This window comes from Solenopsis invicta, chromosome 1 (genome assembly GCF_016802725.1).
Source record: "Solenopsis invicta isolate M01_SB chromosome 1, UNIL_Sinv_3.0, whole genome shotgun sequence".
NCBI lineage: Eukaryota > Metazoa > Arthropoda > Insecta > Hymenoptera > Formicidae > Solenopsis > Solenopsis invicta.
The window spans coordinates 2,852,577-2,877,511 of NC_052664.1; the positions used below are offsets into that span (position 1 = coordinate 2,852,577).

Genomic DNA, 24,935 nt, shown 5'->3' on the forward strand with positions numbered 1-24,935 from the left:
ACCAATTAGCGGAATTAGAATAAGAAAAATTCCCCAAAGCCGCGGAAGTAATTATTAGAGATTTTTATATGGATGATTTATTAACAGGGGGAAACTCTATCGAAGAAATTACAGAATTAAAAAACCAACTAACAGAATTATTAGCTAAAGGAGGATTCGAGTTGCACAAATGGAACACGAACGTAATTAACGCAAAAGAAATAAAGTCAAATAAAAACAAGTTAGTAAAACTTCATAAAATAGAGGAATCAAAATTGCTAGGAATATTATGGAATCCTTCCAGCGACGCATTCCACTACGAGGTCGAGGGAGCACGAAAAGCGCGCAACAAAGCGAGCCATATTGTCACAAATCTGTAAATTGTTTGACCCGTTGGGTTTAGTAGGGCCTATAATAACTTTAGCAAAAATACTGATGCAAAAGCTATGGAGTTTGGGCTTAGACTGGGACGAGTCGGTTCCCATAAGCGTATATAAAGAATGGCAGCAGCTAAAATCACATCTGCATATGTTAGGCAGACTAGAGATTCCAAGAGCGATTTTAACCGGTGATGCAGGCACGGGGATACAGTTACATTGATTTTGCGACGCAAGCGAAAGGGCTTACGGAGCCTGCGTATACGTGAGAGAACAGATAAAGCCAGACAAAATAAAGATTGCACTAATATGTTCAAAATCAAGGGTAGCGCCTATGAAAGCGTTATCACTGCCGAGACTGGAGTTGTGCGGGGCGGTATTGTTAGCAAACTTAATGAATCGAGTGTTAGATAGTTTAAATATTAAGATAAGCCAAAGACATTTCTGGTGCGATTCACAAATTGTGATAACCTGGATAAAGTCACCATCGCGAAAATGGCAGACCTTTGTCGCGAATCGGGCGAGCGAAATCCAAGGCATTTCTTCTCCTTCGGAATGGCATTACATTAAATCTAAGGAAAATCCCGCCGATTTAATCTCCAGAGGAGAAACTTCTGAACATTTGATAAACACAAAGTTATGGTGGGAAGGGCCTCCATGGCTACAAGCTAGCGAGGAAACGTGGCCAATAGAAGGTGAGGAATTGCCAATGATGGACGCACCAGAGATAAAAAAACAAACTGTGATAGCAGTAACAGTCAAGCAAAGTTCAGTATTAGATTACGCGAGACTCTACCTTAGATAAGTTAATTAGGATTGTCGCTTACGTTTTAAGATTTATCGAAAATACAAGATGCAAGGGCGAAAAGAAAGAAACCATACTAGGAAAAGTAACGTTACAGGAGAAACGCAAGGCAAAACTAAAGATAATTAAGTTAATACAAGGTGACGAATATCAGGAAGAATTGAACGCGTTAAGTGCTAAAGGCAACGTATCCTTAAAATCAAAATTAAAGGCTCTCCATCCGTTCCTGGACGAGGAAGGTATTATACGAGTCGGAGGAAGGCTGCAACAAGCATCATTACCAGAAAAAACAAAGCATCCTATCGTAATCCCAGCGGTACATCACTTCACAACACTGGTGATAAATCATTATCATGAGAGGCTACTCCATGCGGGTGCGCAGACCACACTGTACGCGATCCGAGAGGAATTTTGGCCAATTCAAGCAAAAAATAAGATAAAGAAAATAGTTCGACAATGCGTCAAATGTCGCAAGGCCTATCCATCAGCCGGCTGGCAGCTAATGGGCCAACTACCGTCAGTGAGAGTGAACATCGGAAGGCCATTCTTGAGCAGCGGAGTGGACTACTGCGGGCCGTTCCAGGTAAAAGACAGAATTCGTCGGAACGCAAAGTCATACAAGGCTTATGTAGCTATATTTGTGTGCATGAGCACGAAGGCAGTGCACATCGAATTGGTGGAGGATCTAACGGCAGAATCCTTCATAGTCGCGTTAAAAAGATTCGTCTCACGTCGAGGAAGAGCAAGAGATCTATACTCGGACAACGGAAAAAACTTCGTAGGAGCGGAACGAATGTTACGGGAAATCCTGAACACGGAAGAATTCAAAAAATCGATACAAGAATATACAACGTCCGAACAAATTAACTGGCATTTCATCCCAGCCAGGTCACCTCATTGCGGAGGCATCTGGGAAGCAGCGGTTCGATCTATGAAACTGCATTTAAAAAGAACAGTAGGCGAAGCATGCCTCACGGTGGCAGAGATGAGTACCATCCTGACTCAAGTGGAAGCTATACTCAATTCAAGACCCTTAACTGCAATATCGGACGATGTCAATGATATGAAGGCATTGACTCCAAGCCATTTTTTAATAGGGGAAAGTCTGTAACAACCTGTGTTTTGTCCGAGCGCGGACGAGCTCAGGGAAGCCAGGGCTCGAAGGAAGGTTGCCGGGTTAATCAATTCCGAGATCGGACGTGCGTTTGAATGAGAAATGACTTTATTTACGATCTAATACTGACAATATGTGCCCGTAGTTCGCGGATACACGCGGTGCATCCGCGTACGGTGACGCGGTTTTACAATAAGAAGACGCGGTATTACAATAAGAAGACGCGGTATTACAATAAGAAGACGCGGTATTTACAGACCGGGGAGCTATTTACATGCGTGCGGTCGCTCGCACTCGGCTCGCGGTCGGTGCGAGAGAGCGCACGATAGCGCGGTCTCGCTCACGCTTGGTTCGGTATCGTCGCGAGGATTCCACGGTGTTTGTGTCGTCGCCGGCCTTGTCGGTCCGCGGCGCGCGCGGGCCGGGACGCCCTACGCTAGAAGCCGCGTCGGTGTTCCGCGAATTCGCGACAGGTGCGCGGCGGGATTCCCTTAGTAGGGAATCCCCGACGTGAGTCGGTGTCGGCTGCCTCGAGAGCTCTCGATGGAGGCAGAGATATCTCTACCCCCTTGGTGGCAGTCGTTACCGTGGACGCTTGGACGGAGATGGGTTGAGGGAATCGTCGAGATCTCTCAACGGTGGCAGAGCTCGCTCTACCACTCGGATTCCCTAGGTGCCGGGAAAGCGGGATCGGAAATCGCCGAGATCTCTCGGCGGTGACAGAGCTCGCTCTACCACGGATTCCTGGGTCTGGCTCGGAGGCTGGACCGGAGAGGAGTCGATCTCTATGCGGGATCGTCCGCCTTTTATACCCCGATCTCGGAGAGTCGGGGATGTTCGAGTGGAGTTCGGTTCTTCTCGGAATACAGCATCCCCGCTGCTCCGAGATCGGTCCGGTATCGCGCTCTCGCTTGAGCGTACGCCTCTCTGTCGCTCCAACGCCAGGAGCATGCGAATCCGTGCGCGTGCGCGCGGACTTTGGGCGTTTAACGGCGCGCTTGTCGGACCGTTCGTGCGCGCGTGTGAGGCGATTATCGGCGCGTAGCGCCTGTTCGTCTGTCCGGCGGGTGTTCGGCCGGACAGGGGAGCGGTTCGTGGCCCCAGGGGGAACGATGCGGAGGTGCATCGTTACAACACCCCCTTCCCAAGGAGGCCTGAATCTAGGGGCCTTGGTCGAGTCGCTCGGGCTGGCGTTGCGACTTCTCCTTACAGGAGCGGAGTTGGCCGTTTCCGTTGAATCGCAGATGCCACCTGCGGTTCCCTAGCCGGGGCTTGTATTGCCTGCTGACGTGCACTGCGAAGTGCGGTACTTCGACCGTTATGCCGGGTTCTACCTCCACCGGTATTGGTGATGGAGGCAGCGGGCCCATTACTCGGAGCGGTTCCAGAGTTGGTCTGGGTCTGGTCGGGGGCTCCCTCAACGGCGGCGGTCGCTGGGGCGGCGGCGGCGGTGACATCGTCAGCCACGTCCGTTTGGCCCTGTTTCGGCGATCGGATGGCTGCCGGAGTTGACCATTTCGCATGCCGGCGATTGCGGCGGAGCGTTGCGGCGGTGGTTCGGTCTCCCTGCTGGTGGAGGGTTTCGGCCGTCCGGATGACCCGTCCAATCCGGGCCGTTCGGGGTCGTAGCGCTCGACGTCGGCCTCCCCCAGGAGGTCGTCGATGGCCTGTAGTAATTCTGCGTCGCTGTGCTCCATCGCGCAGTTTCTCGCAGAGTGAGCGGTCGCTCCGAAATTTCGTCGGGCGAAGCGTTGTCCGGACGTAGGTGCCTCGTGTTTTTGTTTTCTCGGTGCGCCCTTCTCAGTCGCTCTCGGTGCCGGCATCGGCGCTGTCGTTCTCGTCGTCAGGGTTCGGGGGGGGAGCCAGCTTGAGGTCCTGTATGTGGACGTGACGGTACCACTTCCCCCGGTCGTCGCGGAGATCGACGATGACTGGTGATATGATTCGCCGAATTTCGAACGGTCCCACGTACTTCGGCGCGAGTTTGGCGTTAAACGCGTCCGCGCGTCGGGAGAGGGGGTGGTCGCGCTTCCATACCCGCTCCCCGACTCTTGGTGCCCATGTCCTACGCCGTAAGTTATAATAGCGCTCCTGGCGCTGGAATGCTCGCGCTAATCGTATGCGCACAAGCTCGTACGTTTCTCGGAGTCGTTTCTGCAGCGCGCACGGCGTGTCGGCGTGATCTGCGTTCGCGCGCTCCTCGGGTCGCCGTAGCTCGCGGCCGTGATTCAGGAACGCCGGCGTATGCCCGGTTGCGTCGTGGGTTGCCGTGTTGTAGGCGAACTGAAGTTCGTGTAGATGTTCGTCCCACCGCCGGTGCCGTTTCTGGACGTATTGCGCGATCATAGTTTTTACCGTGCGGTTGGTCCGCTCGACCGGGTTGCAATGCGGTGCATATGCCGGCGTTAGTCGGTGGCGGATTTGCAGGTCGCGCAGGAGCTGCGTGAGGAGCGCGGAACGGAGTTGCGTGCCGTTATCCGACAGTACTTCCTCCGGGCATCCGTGCCGAAGAATAATCGCTTCGGTAAGCGCGCGCGTAACGTTTGCCGCGGTGGCTCGCCGGAGCGCGCGCATTTCGAGCCACTTTGTGAAACGGTCCTGCATGGTGAAGAGCCAGATATGCCCCCCCGTGGATCGTGGCAGCGGTCCTACGAGGTCGATGGCGACTTGTTGCCACGGCCTGGTTACTGCGGTCGGGTGGAGGAGGCCAGCTGGTCGCTGTTGCTCCGCCTTGTACGCGAGGCATTGCGGACATTGCCGTACGTGCCGAGCAATGTCCCGGAACATTCCCGGCCAGTAATAGCGTGCGGCGATTCGGGCTATCGTTTTCGCAATACCGAAGTGCCCCGCGGTAGGCGCGTCGTGGTAGCGGCGTAGGATCTCCTCCCGGTTTTCTTTCGGTACGCATTCTTTCCATTGCGCGTCCGGAGGGATGTCGCTCAGGTCGAGGCTATGCAATAAGTGACGGAGCAAGCGGTCTCCTTCGATACGGTAGTCCGGTACGGTCTGGGGTGCTGTGTCGACGCGTTGCCACATCCGTCGGAACCAAGTGCATCGCGGTTGCGCGACGGCGTTTACGTTGCTTCGGCGGGATAGCGCGTCGGCGACTTTGTTCAGGGAGCCCTTTCGGTACTGCACCTCAAAGTCATATTGCTGCAGTTCGAATGCCCACCGGCCGAGGCGGCCGGCCGGTGAGTCTAACTTCTGCAGCCATTTCAGTGACTGGTGGTCGGTAATCACCTTGAACCGGTATCCCTCCAGATAGTCGCGCATCCTTCGGATGCCCCATAGCACGGCCCGGCACTCGAGTTCTGTCGCGCTATAATTCCGCTCGGCGGAGTTCAAGGTGCGGCTGGCGTACGCGACAACTCGTTCGCCCTCCGGAAAGTACTGCGTGAGTACGGCCCCCAGCCCCGTAGCGCTTGCGTCTGTTTGCAAGACGAACTGCCTCTCAAAGTCGGGGCATGCGAGGACCGGCGCGGTAGTCAGCGTGGTCTTAAGACCTTCGAACGCTTGCTGTTCGTCTTCCCCCCACGTCCAGGGGGCGTTTTTCTTAGTTAGCGCGGTTAACGGAGTTGCGAGGGTGGCAAAGTTTTTTATGAAGCGCCTATACCAGGAGGCGAGGCCGATGAATTGCCGTACTTGGCGCACATTTTGCGGTGTCGGCCACTTCACGATCGCGTCGGTCTTTTCAGGGTCGGTTCGTATGCCGGTGCGGTCGACTACGTGTCCCAAGTACTTGATGCGATTTACGCAAAATTTGCACTTGTCCGGGTTCAGGCGGAGGCGAGCGTCGCGTAAGCGGCGGAATACCTCGCGAAGCGTGTCGAGGTGCTCGTCAAAAGTGCGGCTGGCGATGATGATATCGTCGAGATAGACGAATACCTGCGGTTCTAGTTCGGGTCCCAGTACGGTATCCAGTAAGCGTTGAAAGGTAGCGGGTGCGGAGTGCAAGCCGAACGGCATTACGCGGAACTGCATCAGTCCGCGCCCCGGGACAGTAAACGCGGTAATCGGCCGGCTAGCTGCGGACAGTGGCACTTGCCAGTAGCCGCTCTCCAGATCGAGCGTGCTTAGGTATCGTGCGCCGCGTAGTTTGTCTAGAGTCGCGGGAATCTGCGGCAGCGGGTACGCGTCCGGTTCCGTGACTTCGTTAACGCGGCGGAAGTCAATGCAAAACCTATGTTTGCCGTCCTTTTTCTTTACGACTACGATCGGGGAGCTCCAAGCGCTGTGGGATGGCTCAATCACCCCCTCCCGTAGCATTCGATCGACCTCGGCGTCGATGATGGTTTGCATTGCCGGGTTACGCGGGCGGTAGCGTTGTTTGATCGGGGGCCCCCCTTTTGTCCGGATGACGTGTTCGGCGCGGTCGATGGGTCCACGTACGTGTCGGAAGCGTGGTAGCTCCTCGGCTAGGAACGTCCGGAGGCGGGCGTCCTCCTGTGTGTCCTCCTCGGCGGAGGCCGTGATCTCCTCCGAGCGCGCGTTTCGGGCGACGCGGTTCGTCTTCAGTGGCGGTGGGGGGACCGATAGTTGGGCGCGCGCGAGCACGTCGACGCCGATGAGCGCGTCAACGTCGAGTCCGGACATGACTTGTACCCGGTGTTCGAATGTTCGCCCGCCTAGGCGAATCGGGAGGATGAAATGCTCGCGGATCGGTGTGCTCGTGCCGTCGGCCAGCCGAACTTGGCCGGTCGCTGGCTGCGCGCGGAATCCCTGGCGTACGAGGCGATCGGCCGCCTCTGGATTGATGAATGTCGCTTCGGAACCGGAGTCGAGGAGGGCGGTGAGTCGGACTGGTCCTATGTCGAGTTGAATGTGCGGTCGCGGGGTGTATTCTATGCGGAGGGCCGAGGCGTTTCCGCGACTTCCTCGGCCCGGCTGGCGTTTCCCGGTGGCGGGTGGCAGTCCCGCGTGAAGACGCCGTCTTTGCCGCACTGGGAGCAGAACTTTTTCGCGATACGACGGCAGTCAAACCGGGTGTGTCCCCTCTGCTTGCATCGCCAGCAGCACTCGTTGCGGTCGTACGCGGTCGCGGCGGCGGACGGTTTGGTCGCTCTCTGGCGTTCGGTGCATTGAGCACTGATGTCCTCGTACTCTTCGGCCCGGCGGAGGAGGTCGGCAGCGCGGGATATACCGTCGCGCGGGATGTACAGTTTGTACCGCGGGTGCATGCCGTCGTAAAGTATATCAATCTGTTCGTCGTTATCGTATCCGCCCGCGCGCCGCATCATGGTGAGCACGTCGGTCGCAAATTTGCGGTACGGCTCTTCGGTCCCCTGAGTTCGGGCTTGGATATCGCGCTTTAGTCTCGCGATGTACCGGCGCGGAAAGAAGTATTCGCGGAAGTCGGCGAGAAATTCCCCCCAAGAGTGCCAGGCCGTGCGGTTGTTTCGATACCATAGGAGCGCCTCCCCGCGGAGCAGTTCGGGCAGTCCGCGCAGGAGTTGCTCCCCCGTGTACCCGTATTCTACTTGCAACTCCTCGATGCGTTCGAGGAAAGCGGCGGGATCTTTCCCGTCGAAATTACACCCCCATTTGCGTATCTGGTTCATCACCGCGGCAGGATCGCTACTGGCCCGCGGAGTTTCTGGCGTGTCGACCTGGATCGTGACCGGGTCTGGCATAGCTGGCGGCGGAATGTACTCGAGGTGCGACACGACGTAGTCGCGTAGACGTTGGCGTAGTTCGGCTACGCTTCCGGTCGGATTGAGGCGGAAGCTCTCTAACGTACGGACTAGTTCGTGTCGTTGGATATTGTAGATCCACGCAAGCGGCATCACCGATCTCGGAATCAATTTGCGGATGTCGGAAACGGTCCCTGTTCGGGCGCCATGTAACAACCTGTGTTTTGTCCGAGCGCGGACGAGCTCAGGGAAGCCAGGGCTCGAAGGAAGGTTGCCGGGTTAATCAATTCCGAGATCGGACGTGCGTTTTAATGAGAAATGACTTTATTTACGATCTAATACTGACAATATGTGCCCGTAGTTCGCGGATACACGCGGTGCATCCGCGTACGGTGACGCGGTTTTACAATAAGAAGACGCGGTATTACAATAAGAAGACGCGGTATTTACAGTAAGAAGACGCGGTATTTACAGACCGGGGAGCTATTTACATGCGTGCGGTCGCTCGCACTCGGCTCGCGGTCGGTGCGAGAGAGCGCACGATAGCGCGGTCTCGCTCACGCTTGGTTCGGTATCGTCGCGAGGATTCCACGGTGTTTGTGTCGTCGCCGGCCTTGTCGGTCCGCGGCGCGCGCGGGCCGGGACGCCCTACGCTAGAAGCCGCGTCGGTGTTCCGCGAATTCGCGACAGGTGCGCGGCGGGATTCCCTTAGTAGGGAATCTCCGACGTGAGTCGGTGTCGGCTGCCTCGAGAGCTCTCGATGGAGGCAGAGATATCTCTACCCCCTTGGTGGCAGTCGTTACCGTGGACGCTTGGACGGAGATGGGTTGAGGGAATCGTCGAGATCTCTCAACGGTGGCAGAGCTCGCTCTACCACTCGGATTCCCTAGGTGCCGGGAAAGCGGGATCGGAAATCGTCGAGATCTCTCGGCGGTGACAGAGCTCGCTCTACCACGCGGATTTCCTGGGTCTGGCTCGGAGGCTGGACCGGAGAGGAGTCGATCTCTCTGCGGGATCGTCCGCCTTTTATACCCCGATCTCGGAGAGTCGGGGATGTTCGAGTGGAGTTCGGTTCTTCTCGGAATACAGCATCCCCGCTGCTCCGAGATCGGTCCGGTATCGCGCTCTCGCTTGAGCGTACGCCTCTCTGTCGCTCCAACGCCAGGAGCAAATCCGTGCGCGTGCGCGCGGACTTTGGGCGTTTAACGGCGCGCTTGTCGGACCGTTCGTGCGCGCGTGTGAGGCGATTATCGGCGCGTAGCGCCTGTTCGTCTGTCCGGCGGGTGTTCGGCCGGACAGGGGAGCGGTTCGTGGCCCCAGGGGGAACGATGCGGAGGTGCATCGTTACAAGTCTACAAAGTTATCCTGAACCAAATGTAAAGGAAATACCAGTCAACAGATTAAGAAGATGGCAACATGTTGAACAAATTCGACAATATTTCTGGTCCCGGTGGCAGAAAGAATACCTCGTTACCTGTCAGGAGAGAAATAAGTGGCGAACAGAAGCCGAGAGAACATTCAAGGTGGGCCAATTGGTAATGTTAAAGGAGGATCAAAGTATGCCACTGAAATGGACGATGGCGAGGGTTGAAGAAGTTCATCCAGGAACGGATGGGGTGATCAGAGTCGTCACGGTACGCACCAAAAAGGGCACCTACAAAAGGGCCGTTGTAAATATTGCACCTCTACTTGATTAAACACAATACTCAATTATATTTAGAATATATTAAGTTTCCTTGCCTTTTTTCTAAAACTTGTTTGTCATTTATGCGTGTTATTGAAAATATAAGTATATTTGTCAAGGCGGACGGCGTGTCCGAATTGTCTTATTATATAAGTTTATGGCATTTAAATATTCGCGCGTGGTTAAGCGCGATCGAAAAGTTAAGAACTACCAGAGCGGCGCTGCGAGCAGTTGCGAGAGCGCCTCGAGAAAACTCCCGTGAGAGGATCACTTGTATTTCTACAGTCAGAAAGTAAAGTCACTTCGTATCCTTAAGTGTGTCTCCTGATTAATCACTTCCCCAGTCAACTAAATCTAACAACATATATAAAATTTCAGTTTTTACTAAATTTTACAAATGCGGAATAGCATTTGGAATAGCATTTGGAATAATATTTCTGTCATTCGTATAAATAAGAATACAATTAGAAACAAGTCAATATGACAAAATAATTAAATTAAATATAAGAAAATTTGGTAAAACTTCGAAAGAGCTACATGATCCTTGACAACCTTGATCTTTACGGTATGTTATAGAGGCATGGATACTGAACACCTTTTCCTTATAAATTAATCGACGGTCTCGTACAGTTTTCGAGATATACTTAGAGAAAAGAAAAACAGTTTTTCTTAATTATTTTAGAAAATATTCATTTTACAAAAAAATAAATCAAATAAAAAATTAAGATTCAAATAAAACAAGACGAGCTAAAGAGCCGTGCTGGATGTTGTGAGCCAACAACAAACAAATGCCAAATAAATGTAAACGTTTCGACCTTTAATCAACGATTTTCCTTGGTACAAGACTTAGATATCTATAACAACAAGCATTCAAATTACATTAAGATTACAAATATCATCACAAAAATAATTCATCAAATTAATTGATAAATAAAAATCTTACCAAATGTAAAACTGCAACATCCGCTTACAAAAATCATGATATGTCGGAAACGCCATAATCTAAATAATAATTTCGAGAATCGTGAATAGATATCGTTTTCGGAACATGATCTGGTAAAAAGAACGAAAAGCAATAAAAAGACAATATGTAAAAATTAAAAAGGGGACAACTACCAATAATTTAAATATAAAACTAATAAACAAGAACAAAAAGTAATAAAAATAATAAGTAGAAAGCTATACAAGTCAAAGTAATAAAATTGTAAAAAGGAAAAACTAAGGACCACGAGTAATAAATATAATAAATCTGTACAAGTCAAAATTGTAAAATTGTAAAAAGGAATGTAGATAGTAAAAAGAAAATTGTAAAAATGTTAATATATATTATACCTGTGAGTTCCGAAAACTATATCTTACAAGAGACTGATACGAATGTCACAACACAAATAAGGAACAAACGAAAGAGAATTTTCAGAACAGAAAGATAGGAGTGGAAAGGGGTAAAACGTTAAGGAGGAGAAATACAGCCAAGAATCGCAAGATACGCGTCAAGAAGAAATTCAGCATCACTCTGTTTGTTGAGTCCTTTTGGTTGTTTTTTAATATGCAACATTTCAAGTATCGATTTTTTTACAAAGGATAGTTCTTTATCTAAAATTTCTACGTTCTCCCAATCAAAATCGTGATTATTCTCGATACGATGTTTCGAAATAACCGAGGGAAAACAAGCTTTTCTAATATCTGCTTTGTGTTCAAAGATTCGTTTTTAACTGACGTTTTGTCTGTCCCACGTAAGAAGACTCGCAATCTCTATAATTGATTTTATAAACTACGTCGTTACACAATAGTCGATCAATATGATCTTTTCCCGTGGTTACAAACTTATTAAGTTTATATGAGATTGTGAAGGCTATATTGCAGTCATACTTATTAGGGAACGACAAAAATTTCTCAGATACCGAGTTGATGTAAGGAATCGTAAAATACCTTGTCGCATCTTTATGCGCTCCTTCAGTGTCATTTTTATGAAAAAAATATTTTAACCTAAATTGGATTGTGGAAAATATGAAATTTAATGGGTAATTGTTGTCAAGTAAAATGTTAACAAAGAGTAAAATTCATTTAATTGAACTGCGGGTGTGATAATGAAATAACTCTATCTACCAGACCGAAAACAATACCCTTTTTATGACACAACGGGTGAAGCAAAAAAAAGTGACCTATCTTCCCGAAAAGGTGAGTTTACGGTACTGATCGAAAATAATCACATCATTACATTTTATCAATAAAACACATCAAGAAAACTAATTTTCTTTCTCTGTTTCCAATGTGAATTGTAAGTGGTTATGCACAGGATTGAACGTGTCAAGAATACAAGGTAAAATTATGAATTATTCACGCATGCGGAGTTCTGCGTGGGCGGACTTCTATTTCCCTAGCTGCTCGTGGGATTTTTATGGATACCCTTAAAAATCCTAAAGATGCAGTAGAGAAAATGGAGAGCTCGCTGTGCGAGAGCCCAGCGGGTAGGCGATGGCGGAGGGTGCGGACAAAGCTCAATCGGGCTCTGAAAGCGCCGCTGTTTCCAACGCGGGAGCGGCGGTGAGGGTCGCGGACAGGGCTCTGGAGGCGCCACCGCCGCCGTCTCAGCAGAAAGCTCCGTGACAGTAGTGGTCCCTTCTGTTAAGAGAAACCGTTCTGGTACGGAGAAAAGGAAAGCCAAACGGGAACGGGAGAGGTTTCAGTGTGAGATCACTTCTACCCCCCTGGTGGTAACACCAAAGGAAAGGGAGGGGTACACCGACGGCAAACGTTGAAAAGGCTCCATGAACACTCCCCTCATCGGCGGAAGGACTGCCAAGAGGCATAATAAAGCTTAGCAGGCTGGGACCTATGCGGAGGCGGCAGACCCCTTAACAAGGGTCATTATCCCGAGGAGGAAATTACTGCTGAGCGGCTGGCTCTTTTGAAACTGGCCGTCAACAAGGCAATCAGTGGAATCCGGGAGGGACAGCGGTAGTTTTAGGCAGAGATGAAGCGTCCCTAATGTGATTTAGCGAGCAGATGGGGAGCATCTCTCTCTGAGAAAATGCCAAATTCAAGGTGATGAGCCCGGAGGTACTTCAAAGGCAGCACAGGGCTGGGTGGTCTGGGTCTTGGGAGCTCCCAACAACCCGGCCGCGATGCTGCAGCAGTTGAAGAAGCAAAACCCTGGGTTCAGCACCGGGAGTTGGAAAATTATGGTTGAAAACGTAAAAGCTACCAAGGACAATAGAAACCTGGTTCTCACGATTCCAAAGTCCATCGTTCTCAAACTGAGACCGCTAGATTTTCAGCTTTACCTCGGGCTCAACCAGGTCACCTTCAAGCGGGGCTCCAAAGTAAGAACAAGGGAAGTGAGGAGGGAGCAGAAATTTTACAAATCATCTCCTATGGACAATTCGTAAAATTCGATCGTTCCGAGGTGATCTTTGCCCAAATTAACTTGCACCAGTAAAGGGGCCTCGGTGATTCTGTCGAGAAAACAAACTGGGGTGCACACAGCCATCTCACTGATACAAGATCCTTGGCTTGTCCAAGGCTGTATTAGTGGCGTAGCAGCATGCGGGAGACTATTTAGGTCTCCGACGACTGAAAAGCCCAGAGCCTGCGTGGCAGTGAAGAACATGGACGCCCGACTAATTCCATATTTATGTTCCAAAGATGTGGTGGCGGTTGAGATAGACGTGACCGACGTCTCGGGAAGCAGGAAAAAGGTGGTGGTGTGTTCTGCGTATTTCCCTCACGATGAAGTGGGCCCGCCGCCGCCGGTGACCACAACAGTCGAGTATTGCCAGAAAAAGCGGCTTTCTCTGATAGGGGGATGCAATGCTAACTCGCACCACATGGTCTGGAGAAGCACGGATACCAACGACAGAGATAGGAAGCTGTTGGAATTTTTTGCATCAACAGACCTGGAGACCTCAACAAAGATAATGAGCCCATTTTTTGCACGGCGGTGAGGAGAGGGGTTCTCGATCTTACTGTTTGTTCTAGGTGGATATCAAGGGATGTAGTCGTATGAAATGTCTCGAGCAATCTCACTATCTGACCTCACTATCTGACAACAGATAGATCATCTTCAAGCTCGCATGGGCCAGAGAAGAGATGGCAAAGTTCAGAGATCCCAAAAGGACCGACTGGGACTCTTACCGAGACGATCTGAAGTGCAACCTCGAGGGCTTCCTAAAGAGGTACGAGACTGGGGAAAAACTACAGCTCTGTGTGGATTATTTGCAGAGGGCTCTGGTTGAGACTTATGAGAGGAACTGCTCGGAAAAGGCGGTCAGGAACTCTAGAAGCAACTCCTGGTGAAACCCCAAGCTGCAGAAACTCAGAGGTGCGGCTCGGAGAGCCTGGAATAGAACCAGAAACACAGGCCGCCAGTCAGACTAAAAACTTCACAGAAGGGCTCAAAAAAGCTAGAGATTCTGTAGAGAGGGCGAAGAAGAGAAGCTGAAGAGAATTCTGCGAGTTGGTGGAGGGCATGCCCGAAACTGCAAGACTATGTGCAAACAAACTGCAGGGTCCTAGCCAGAACCCGGACGCAGTTCTGGATTCCATTAGTCTCCCTGAGGGGACAAAGGTAACCGGGGAGCGGTGCCTGGAGCATCTATTAGAAATTAGCTTTCCGGGCTTTCGTAGAGAATACGGAGAGCTGTTTGCCTATGAAGTGGTGAGCTTGCGCAGATTCGCAAAGCGGATTGGGGACTAGCAGTAGGCATCGTCAAGCCTGAGAAAGTAAGATGGGCTGTGAATACCTTCAAACTCTTTAAGTCGGCAGGACCGGATCGGATTTTTCCGATTCTTTTTCAGAAGGGCTGGACCTGGTCGTGAGACATCTAACAAGGACGCTGAAGGCATGTTTAACACTAGCGCTAGTGCTACACGCCTAGAGCATGAAAACTAGCGAGGGTGTGTTAATTCTGAAAGTAGGCAGAACCAGCTACTCATCTGCTAAGGTTTTCAGACCGCTAAGTCTGACCTCGTTTCTCCTAAAAACGTTGGACAAACTGGTGGACGCGTATGTGAGATGTTATGTACAGGTCATTGTAAATGAGGATCCACTGAGTACTATCTAGATATTTATTTTTTAGCAAAAGATATCGCTGAGAACGGCAGTCATGCCGGGCCCAGTGCCAAACGTCGTCTCCGTACTTGGATATGTCTGAATATGCATCGTTCCATCTCGCTATAGTGGTTCACAAGGAAAGAGGGTAAACAAAAAATGCATTTCGGCAATGACGCAATAGTATCTCGAATATTTTGAACGCACGCGGTATAGGAATCCTTAACCTATCCTAATATGAGGGATGTTGTTCTGCAGCGGCACCCCCTGCATCACGCGCAGCATGCATACTGCATGGGCTACTCCACTGAGACTGATCTTCTCGCGACAATGTCGTTCATCGAGAGGCAGTTGGAAAGGGGCGGTTACGCGGTAGGTACCTCTCTAGACATAGAGAGTGCATTTAACCACCCCGCACAAGGTGGTTTGTGGAAGCGGTGCGCAGGGGTGTATTAGAAAACTTGTTCAGTGAATTCAGAACATGCTTGGTCAATGGGTCGTAACTTCGCTAGAAACAGTGAAGGTTAGTGGCTGGGTGGAAAGAAGTTGCCCCCAGGGTGGGGTGCTCTCTCCACTACTATAGTGCTTGGTGATAGATGAGCTACTGGAGCGGTTGAGCAAAAGGGATTTCGTCGTGTAGAGCTACGCTGACGACATGGTTCTGCTGGTACAAGCTCTTTCTCGAGACGCGTTTGGAGTTCATGCAGAGTGCACTGGGAACGGTGGAGCAGGGAGACCGATTTATTGGTAAATCCGCTAAAAACAAGGCTCGTTGTTTTCACTCGCAAATACAAAGTGGGCACTATAGTAGGACCTATCTTTGAGAAGACAAGATTAGTTCCAACTGAGTCAGTAAAATATCTAAGAGTAATCCTGGATAAGAAGCTGTCTTGAAGAGAGCATCTCGACAACCGCTGTAAAAACCTATGTTCTTACTTCTGGACGTGTAGAAGAATCTTTGACCAGACGTGGCCCAAGATAGTCCATTGGATCTACACAGCAATACTTCGACCCAGGCTCACTTATGCAGCAATTGTGTGGAGGCCTAGGGTGCGTAAGAAAACGGCCATGGTAGTGCTGGAGCATATCAGGGCTCTGATCTTAAGAGGAGCTCTGGGTGCAATGCAAACCAGGCCGGTAGCGGCCATGGGCATTTTGTTCGGGATTTGAACCGCTTCACCAGGTGGTAATGGGGGCGGCAGTTGCTGCATATCGACTAGCCTGTGACTTGAAGTGGAAGAAGGGGACTGGACATACTAGGCAAGTAAGTCGCAGTTGCGCTCACATCCGAGCGGACACAACCAATCACGTAATCTAATCTAACCCAACTAATGGAAATACTCTAGACATCGGCCGTTATGATTGGTGGTGTCTAATCGGATCTGTGCGCAACTGGGACACTCCCCTCTAGGCTTCCCAGCGACATTCTGACTGACTCTATCTTCAGGATGAGACAGGACAGAATGCCTGCAATTCGGGCTTTGAACAGGCGCTTCAAAATGCATACCACAAGGCTCAAGGATTGAAAAGGACCCAAGCTAAATCAACCTGCATCAAAGAATTCTTGCGTGCTATTTTTAAATAAAAAGCTATTTTGATAAAATAACATTGTATTTAAATTATTTTAATTAGTTTGTAAAATTGTTTGAAAACTATTTTTTTTCTTGATGGTTGTTTATTAACTGTCAAAAAAACATAGCTTTTAGACAATTTTACAAATTTGTTAACATGATTTATAGTGTTGTCATCAAAATATCTCTTTATTTAAAAATGGCATACAAGAATTGTCAGCGTCTCAGCATATCACATCGCATTAAAATTTGATTTAATTGTAATTTATAAAATCCTATAATTTCGGATTAAAATGGATTTAACAAGTGAGTATTGGCGCCACTGGGTGGTCACACTGTGTAGGATCTTCTCGTAAATTAAGTGCGGCCACAGCTATTATATCTAGACACCACCGCGGTCGACTCCCCAGCTCATACTTTAGTGAGACTTTTAAAAGCTCTTTGTTGTAACCTTGAGACGAATACTGGCTCTCATTTTTTTCTAAACGTGATGTGTATGTGGAATATTGTTGCACATAAAATTTAATATATTTTTATGTGTAAATAACAATTTGTATTGTTATTTAATCTTGTACATAAATCAAATATTTAATTCAAATTTAATCTGTTTTTAATCCTTTTTAACAAAAAAGATACAAGAAATATCTTTTTTGTAAACTAAACATTTTTTACGCTAACTAATAATCAGTAAAGGTGTTATAGCCTAAGCAAACACCAGTGCATAGCAAAGCGATTTCGTTGTTATGCATATTAATTTTAAGCGAATAGTCGCGTTTCGGAATCGACCAAAACGCGAAAGCAACGGAAAGCGCAGATCGTCTTTCAAAACTTTCCTTCGAAATACGTGTAGAAAACGCGAAAGCAACGGAAAGCGTAAATCGTCTTTCAAAATTTCCTTTCGAAAAACGTGCAGAAAACGCGACAATGATGGAAGACAAGATAGTCTTTCACCGCCGCCAATTCAGCGTGCAGCCGACCTGCAATTCAGCATCAACAATATTAAGGGATAAAAAGAGCCTCCGAATCGGGAAACGGTGGAGAATAACTTGAACAACCGTCAGAGTAACATCACGGCCGTGCGTAACTTATACGTCGAGCCGTGACGCAATACAAGAGAAGATAACGCGCACCGCGGCCCAATGTAACAGGGCATCTAAGTATAAGTAATACCTGTACAAGAAGCATTAAGAACAAATCTATTATATATATATATATATATATATATATATATATATATATATATATATAAAATAGATTTATTCTTAATGCATCATAATATATGCGACAAGAAAGGTGTTCCTTGATTGGCAACTTGTCTGAGCTGCTGCTGTCCCGTGAGTTCTAACTCTTTGGGCAAAAGCAAAATACCTAAAGACGTGTCCGGACCACCACCGGGCACAACAAAAGCAAGTGAGAGTCAGGCGCAGTAACTGTTGCGCAAGGTCAATATATTTCTTAATCGTATTAACTGTTTTTACATTCGAACGTTTCGACTCTCTTTGGAGTCATCATCAACAATACAATAGTAAAAAAGAGAGAAGAATATTTAACAACAAAAAGTATTTATTACGTTTATATTAATGCATTCTGTTTTAATAAATCTATCTGACAATGGGAACCCTTGAGAATGATATCACCGATTTTAATAAAACTTTATGGGTGTGTAGTATTTACTCACACCTTTACTCTGGTAAAGCCGTTTGTTGCAAAACTTAGGCATTTTCGAGAAAATGACAATTAAATATTTCCAGCATCTATAGTACCGTTACAGAAAAACGATTGTCGCATAAGCGTTATGGTGTAGGGTGTTGGGACGTCGATTAGTATGCTTGGGGTTCCAGGTTCGATTCCCGCAGATAAGAATTTTTTTTTAGATCTTACATTTTTTAATTGTTATGCATAATTGTTAAACCACTTTTAATTATTTAATATAAAATGTTATTTTAAAAAAGTCAAAAAATTTAAAAATGCTTTTCTTTTATTAATTAAATTAAAATTTCTCATAAACACAAAAAATATATTTGCAATAAAAATTTATAATGACTGTTTTAAAAACATCAAAATGTTTCTATAAATTATGATTAATTATAATTATTGATTTTATGTGCATGGTGCAATGAACCATTGTGTTTTAACTGTTTTTATGATAAGTATCACCCTAAAAGTAAACTAATTGTATAAGAGTCATTGTAAATTTTTATTGTAAATATATGTTTTGTTTTTATCTTTTAGCCCTTTAATTCTTGTGTTTCATATTGTTTGTAGTTATGAAAAATTTTAATTTAATTGATAAAAGAAAAGAATTTTTTAATTATTTAACTTTTTTAAAATAACACTTTATATTAAATAATTAAAAGTGGTTTAACAATTATGTATAGCAATTAAAAAATATAAGATTTAAATAAAAAAAGAAAAATTCTCATCCGCGGGGATCAAACCTGGAACCTCAAGCATACTAGTCGACGTCCCAACACCCTACACCACAACACTTATGCGATAATCGTTTTTCTGTAACGGTACTATAGATGCTGGAAATATTTAATTGTCATTTTTTCGAGAATGCCTAAGTTTTGCAACAAATGGCATTACCAGAGTAAAAGTGTGAGTGAATACTACACACCCATAAAATTTTATTAAAATCGGTGATATCATTCTCAAGAGTTCCTCTTGTGAGTCCCGATCTTATTTTCAATCGGTTTTAATACCATATTTTCAGTGGAGAAATCCCGATTCGGATTACTTTTTTTTAAATCGATTTTAATCGCACATTTTTGGCAGAGATCCCTTATAACATCCCTTCATAATTCATCCCTTCGTTTCTAATTGTATGTCAGCAGATCTAAATTCAACAATAATTATATCTGACCATATCTAATTATATCTAGTCAGATATGATAACCCAGATATAATCATATCTTAACAGATATAATCCTTTTTTTCCCGGGTATAAAAAATGATTTTCAATAGTTGTACCCACTTTTTACCATGGGAGCACGCATTTGTAATTTCTAATGTTATATTATATTAGAAATACAAATCCGTTGGTAAGTCATGCTCCTATGGTAAAGAGTAGGTACAACAATTAAGAATACCTCTGTACTTATTTTAAAACAGTTTTTCTACTATAACGACTAAAGTATTCAAGTTAGGTAAAATATGTATATGATCTTTTTTGTAGAGCTTATTACGAGCTTCATTTTTTGATTGACCCTTTTTTTGTAAAAGAGTATTTTCTCAGAATATTTTCTGAAATAATTAGGAAAAATTGTTTTTTCTTTCTCAAAGTATATCTCAAAAACTGTACGAGACCGCTGATTAATTTATATGAAAAAGTTGTTCAGTATCTATGCCTCTATAACATATGTAAAGGTCTAGGTCATAAAGAGTGGTGTAGCTCTTCCAAAGTTTTACCAAATTTGTTTTTAATATTAAAAAAAATATTGTTTGATCATTAAGACGTAGATCTACATTTTTTTTGTCCACAGGCCTATTTCGTATATCGATAATAATTTGTTCAATGTTGCTTTAACGTTACAGCAACATTAACATTTAATATAAAAAAATCAACATAGATTCAATATTGAAAAAACATTCACACTTCAACATCGCAATGTTTCTACAATATCTCCGCAATATTGCATTGCAATTTGCAACATTGCTACAATATTGCCTCAATATTCTGTGCTGTATGGGATAATTTTTATTCTATTTTCATTTTTTGTATTCAATTATAGTTTCCCGGGTTATGTTTTTGTCATTACTTTAATTGTAAAGAAGGATTTTAAAATCTGTAAAGTCAATTAAGAAATATGGGTGTCCAAAAATAAGCCTGTATAAAGACTGATTCAGCCTTAACGTCCACGACCGCTCAACGTAATAAGATGGTACATTTACGCACAACACTCTTAATCATACACATACGCATTCTACAACTCATCCAATGCGACGATTCTTGACGAAATCGCGCAATACAACGCAAAACTTATGCAAATCGGGAATACCGTATGTCTTAATAAATAGATTGAACTGGATAAAAATAAATTCGCGTGATCATTGCCGAATTTAAATTCTTGATTTTATAAATTTATTTCAATCTAATTAAAATTTAAGAATTTTTTAATTTCTTTTTAAGTATGCAATGGGATTAAAACTACGGGATATCTATTCTTTATATTCAAAAAAAGTTATGTGGACCATGAAATCCATTTTAATAAAATGGAATGAAGTGATTCCTATTTTTTCTATTGAAAAGAGATTTTTGTAGGCCACACAATCCATTTTAATCTATGACGTAAGATTGAAATAACGTAATTGCTATTCTTTAATCCACAACGTATTCAAATAAATTAAAATAGATTATAAATTTTCAATCCATTTAAATCCATTTCCGTTTATTGGATTGGCAATTAAGCACAATATAAGATGAAATAAAATCTAACGCACAAAAATCATGCGAAACACTATATACAACACAGTATAAAACAGTGGATTTATTGGCGTCGGTCGATTGGCTTTTCGTACAATTTAAAAGTTGTGATGCCAGAAAGGCAGTTACAAAAAAGGGTACGTGACCAAGGCGATCAGAGTGGTAATACTCTCGTGGTATCACATATAACCGTGATTGTTTTCTGGCGTGTTCAGTAGTACGACTTTACACGTTGCGATCTATCGCTACGGCGATTAGCTGACGGCTGACGTTATTTTGGGCGTCGCACGTGCGGCACCGGCCGTTTTTTCCACATAGCGTTTGCTCTGTGAATACGTGTTGCGGCACAACAGTGCGCGGGCCTTTAATTCGGTATATGCGGTATATTCTCAATTGTCGTATGCGCATTCGTTGGTCAAAAACGCAGCGGCTGTGCCAAGAACACTTGGCAAAAGCGAAAACATTTCACCCCGTGTGCGCCAGTCGGTGCAATCGGATCGGATATTATATTCGGAAAGCCAGCGGTTAAAAACGCTTGACAGAGCCCAAGTACGCTTCAGCCAGTCGTTGGCAGAAAAGACGGGTAGCAGGCGGCGGTCGCCAAGAATGTTTAGCAGAGGCGAAATGTGCTTCACCCCGGGACTGCTCAGGCGGCTGCTTCGGTAGATAAGCTAGTGGAGTTGCTGGCTGACTAGCCAGCAGTGAAAGGTACAGTTCTCGGCTACGGTTCTTTTATACACGAATCTCAAGACGTCGTAAATGTTCGGAGGCTTTCGGATCCTCTCGGAGACCTAGCCGCTCGAGATCGGGCTTGCTGCACCATGTATGCTGTTGCTGCGTGTTGGGAACAATAAGTGCGCGCGCGCAACGGGATCGTTGTCAATCGAGTACCGGACGGCGATAATTCCCGTGTATGAAGCGCTTTTCTGGGCGCTTTGTTACAATTTAATTATTTTTATTTTTAATTAATAAATAAATTTTCCTGTAGACCGCCAATGTTGAATGTGCATTTCTGTCATACGCAAGTGACAATCATTTCGTAGACTTTGACCGAAGTTGATTTATTGTTCGTACCTATACTGTGTCTTCCATGCTATGGCAGGCGAATAATGACGTTATAACCTTATTCAGATTTATAATATCTTGCAGTTTCCTGCAAAATATAGCGGTCTTACTAGAGCGTTATAGACAAGCAATAATTATATAATAATAATAAAAGGAGACAATCACCTGTGTGTCCCTACTCTCCTCCATGTAGTCTGATATTCCTCCAGAAATAGATTTTTTCCTCAAGATCCTCCAATCGAGTGAGACGGTATCTTTATAAAAATCCGCTGATTCTAACCGTCGATCTCCAAATTCGCAGAACGTAACACTAAACACACGAACGAACAAACGAACGATACGAACAAAAATAATGTTTGCACGCGCACAACGTTTATTTCCGAGCTAAGATAACGCAAAATCCGCAGCGTACTTTTCCAGTCAGGTTTTACGACCTTTAGTTGTAACAAGCGATTAAGTGGGATCTTACGTCACAGATTTTAAGAATGTTTTTTTTTTTTAAATTTAGTGTAAAAAACAAATTATGCATTCATCATGCGAAACACTTAAAAATGTTAGATATGTTAAAAAATATTTGTGTAAATATTCCTAAAATAATAGTGAAAAGAAAAATGGTTTTATATTAATTTTAAATCAGCATTATAATTTTTTAAATTTTTATTTCTTTATGTATAAATTACCTGTACTAATCCGTGGAAAATGTCGTCCAAGATACCTGGTTCTTGATTTAAGGACCTAGTAGTAAGCTTCTTACGCCGTCTCTTGTGCATAGTCAAAAATCGACCGGTATGTCTAAGTCTATATCGATCGATGTCCAGACTCTCCAACAGAATTTGTTCCGCATCGGATAAACGCCTGAATGCTGTTTCCACCGCAGATGACCCATCATGGACTTCTGGTAATGTGGTTGTACCAGAATTACGAAGTAAGCTGCTATCTACAAAATGAACGTTTTAAATATGTTATAAATATAATAAAATAATCTTTCTTAATCCTAAAAATAAGTTCATAAATATCGCAATCTTATTTACTAATAAAATAATATGATAATATTTCAAGTTGACCACTATATAAAACATTACTAAAAAACAAATGTATTGTGACATTTATTTTATAATAAGTATAAAATATAAAAATACAAAAAATAAATGAAAACTATAAAAAGACTGTTAAAAGAAAGAAGTTTAAATAAATATTTAACATATAAAAATTAATAAAAAATTAGATATTAAAATACACTCGGTGCCAAAATTAAAACATCATCTATTCTGACTCCTAAAAATTGGTGAAACTCAAGAGAAACTCTAATTTTGTAAGAAATGATCGTAACAAAATGTTCAAAAAAGCATTTTACAGTTAAAAATCTATAGTTTTGAAATGGATAATTTATTAAATGACTTACTGATTGTTTATGAAATTACATGGATTTAAATAGGGATGCGTCAATCTCAAAATTTTTCAAACTTTGCAAAGCTTCACAGCGCGTGAAATAAGAATCTCATACAAACACGGTTTACAGCATTCAAAAGCGTGAATCTTTATCTTTCATTTGCGTATTTGTTGAATATTATGCAATTTTTCAATCATGAAGCAACGGTCTCCTTTGTTTCAATGTTGAATAATTCGATAAATAAAAATTGTACAAAGTCAACGAAAGAGTGTAAATTAGAAGTAAAGATTTTATGTTTTTGAACGCTGTAAATTGTATTTATGTGCGATTTTTAATTCACTTCAAATAACTTTACAAAATTCGTAACAAATTTAACCATACCTTTATTTGTATTTGTACAGTTCTATACAAGATCAGTAAAATGTTTTCAAAATCGATATAAAAAGTATGTAGTAACTTTAAACTGTAAAATGTTTTCTGAAAATATTATTATAATTTATTATTTTTGACGATGTAGGATTTTTCATTTTTTACAATAATGGTCCTTTTAGAGAATAGAATAGGTAATACATAATTTTGTTGTTAAACGCTCACTCAATTTTTGCTGAAGTCAATATTCAAACTTCGTAAAAAAAAAATAAAACAATCTTTCTAGGCTCGTTTTAAAGAGCGAAGATTTGTTTAAATTTGCAAAATTTTTGATTTTTTAAAATCCTTGAATTTTCTACCTTGTTTTTTAATGTAAAAAAACATTCAAAAAATTAATTCAAATAATCAAAATGCTTTGTCGTTTAAAATGAGCCTAGGAAGATCGTTTTACAATTTTTGTTTCATGAAGTTCAATTATCAACTTCACTAACTTTAGCAAAAATTGAGTGAGTATTTAACAACAAAATTAAAAGATCACCTATTCTACTTTCCAAAAAAAAGTGTAACAACACAAAAAATGATAATCATAAAATGTTTTAAAAAACATTATAGCTTAAAGTTTCTATATACTTTTTATATCGACATTGAAAACGTCTTATTGATCTTTTAAGGAGTTATACAAATACAAATAAAATGCGGCAAAATTTGTTATGAAATTTGCAAAGTTATTTGACGTAAATTAAAAATTACAAATGTAGTTTACAGCGTTCGAAAGCGTGAATCTTTATCTTTAATTTGCGTACTTGTTGAGTGTTGTATAATTTTTATTCACTGAATTCTTCAACATTAAAGCAAAAGAAAACTATTGTTGCTTCAGTGTTGAATAACTTAGTGTTAAAAAAAAATTGTACAATGTTCAACAAATACGCAAATTAAAAATTAAGACGCTTTTGAATGCTGTAAACTGTATTTGCCTGCGATTTTTATTCCACGTCGTAGAACTTTGCAAAGTTTGTATATGTCGGAGAATATAATTCGACATAATTTCCTTTCTTCCATTTTCGCGCCACAAACGCCTTTGTGTTTCGACCCGAAATGTGCAGATCGTTACAAGCACTGTTTTAATATAATAGAGGAATGTGGGGTAAAGTGGAACATGGGGTGAAGTGGGACAATGCTACTATAGGATATACGTAGTGAAATTTCAGAGCAACCATTAGCTGTCATTTATTGTACGTCAAGCCAAACCATTTTAGATTAATTTTTGGTGAACGTGCACGCACATTTTGCTGCTCTGTCATAACTATAATTTTTTTTTTAAAAAGTTTTTTCCGACATTTACGAAGTTTTTATTTTCAATAGTCTTTCCCACAATTTGAAGAAGGTAAATATATACAAAGTTCTCGTTTGTTGTTTAGTTTTGTAATTGCAAAGAGTTTTTATACGAAACTAACATATTTTCGATGATACGCGTC

At 44.1% G+C, this 24,935-nt stretch overlaps 1 protein-coding gene across 8 annotated transcripts in view; it reads right to left on the reverse strand.

Annotated features, from left to right (window-relative positions):
• Positions 1 to 24,935, reverse strand: part of LOC105197919 (homeobox protein 2) — a 263,567-nt gene that overhangs the window by 135,552 nt on the left and 103,080 nt on the right. For 5 of the 8 annotated variants that reach the window (XR_005575239.1, XR_005575240.1, XM_039451994.1 and 2 more), the window contains exon 4: positions 22,382 to 22,638. The exons of 1 other annotated variant lie outside the window; for it this stretch is intronic. Coding sequence is in view for 4 of the 7 variants with exons in the window: in XM_039451994.1 (XP_039307928.1) it covers positions 22,382 to 22,638 (257 nt within the window). In the remaining 3 variants the exon portion in view is untranslated. Of the gene's footprint in view, positions 1 to 21,710; positions 21,827 to 21,866; positions 22,012 to 22,381; positions 22,639 to 24,935 lie in introns of those variants that run through there. 2 more of the 8 variants (XM_039452011.1, XM_039452014.1) reach the window with 2 other exon arrangements.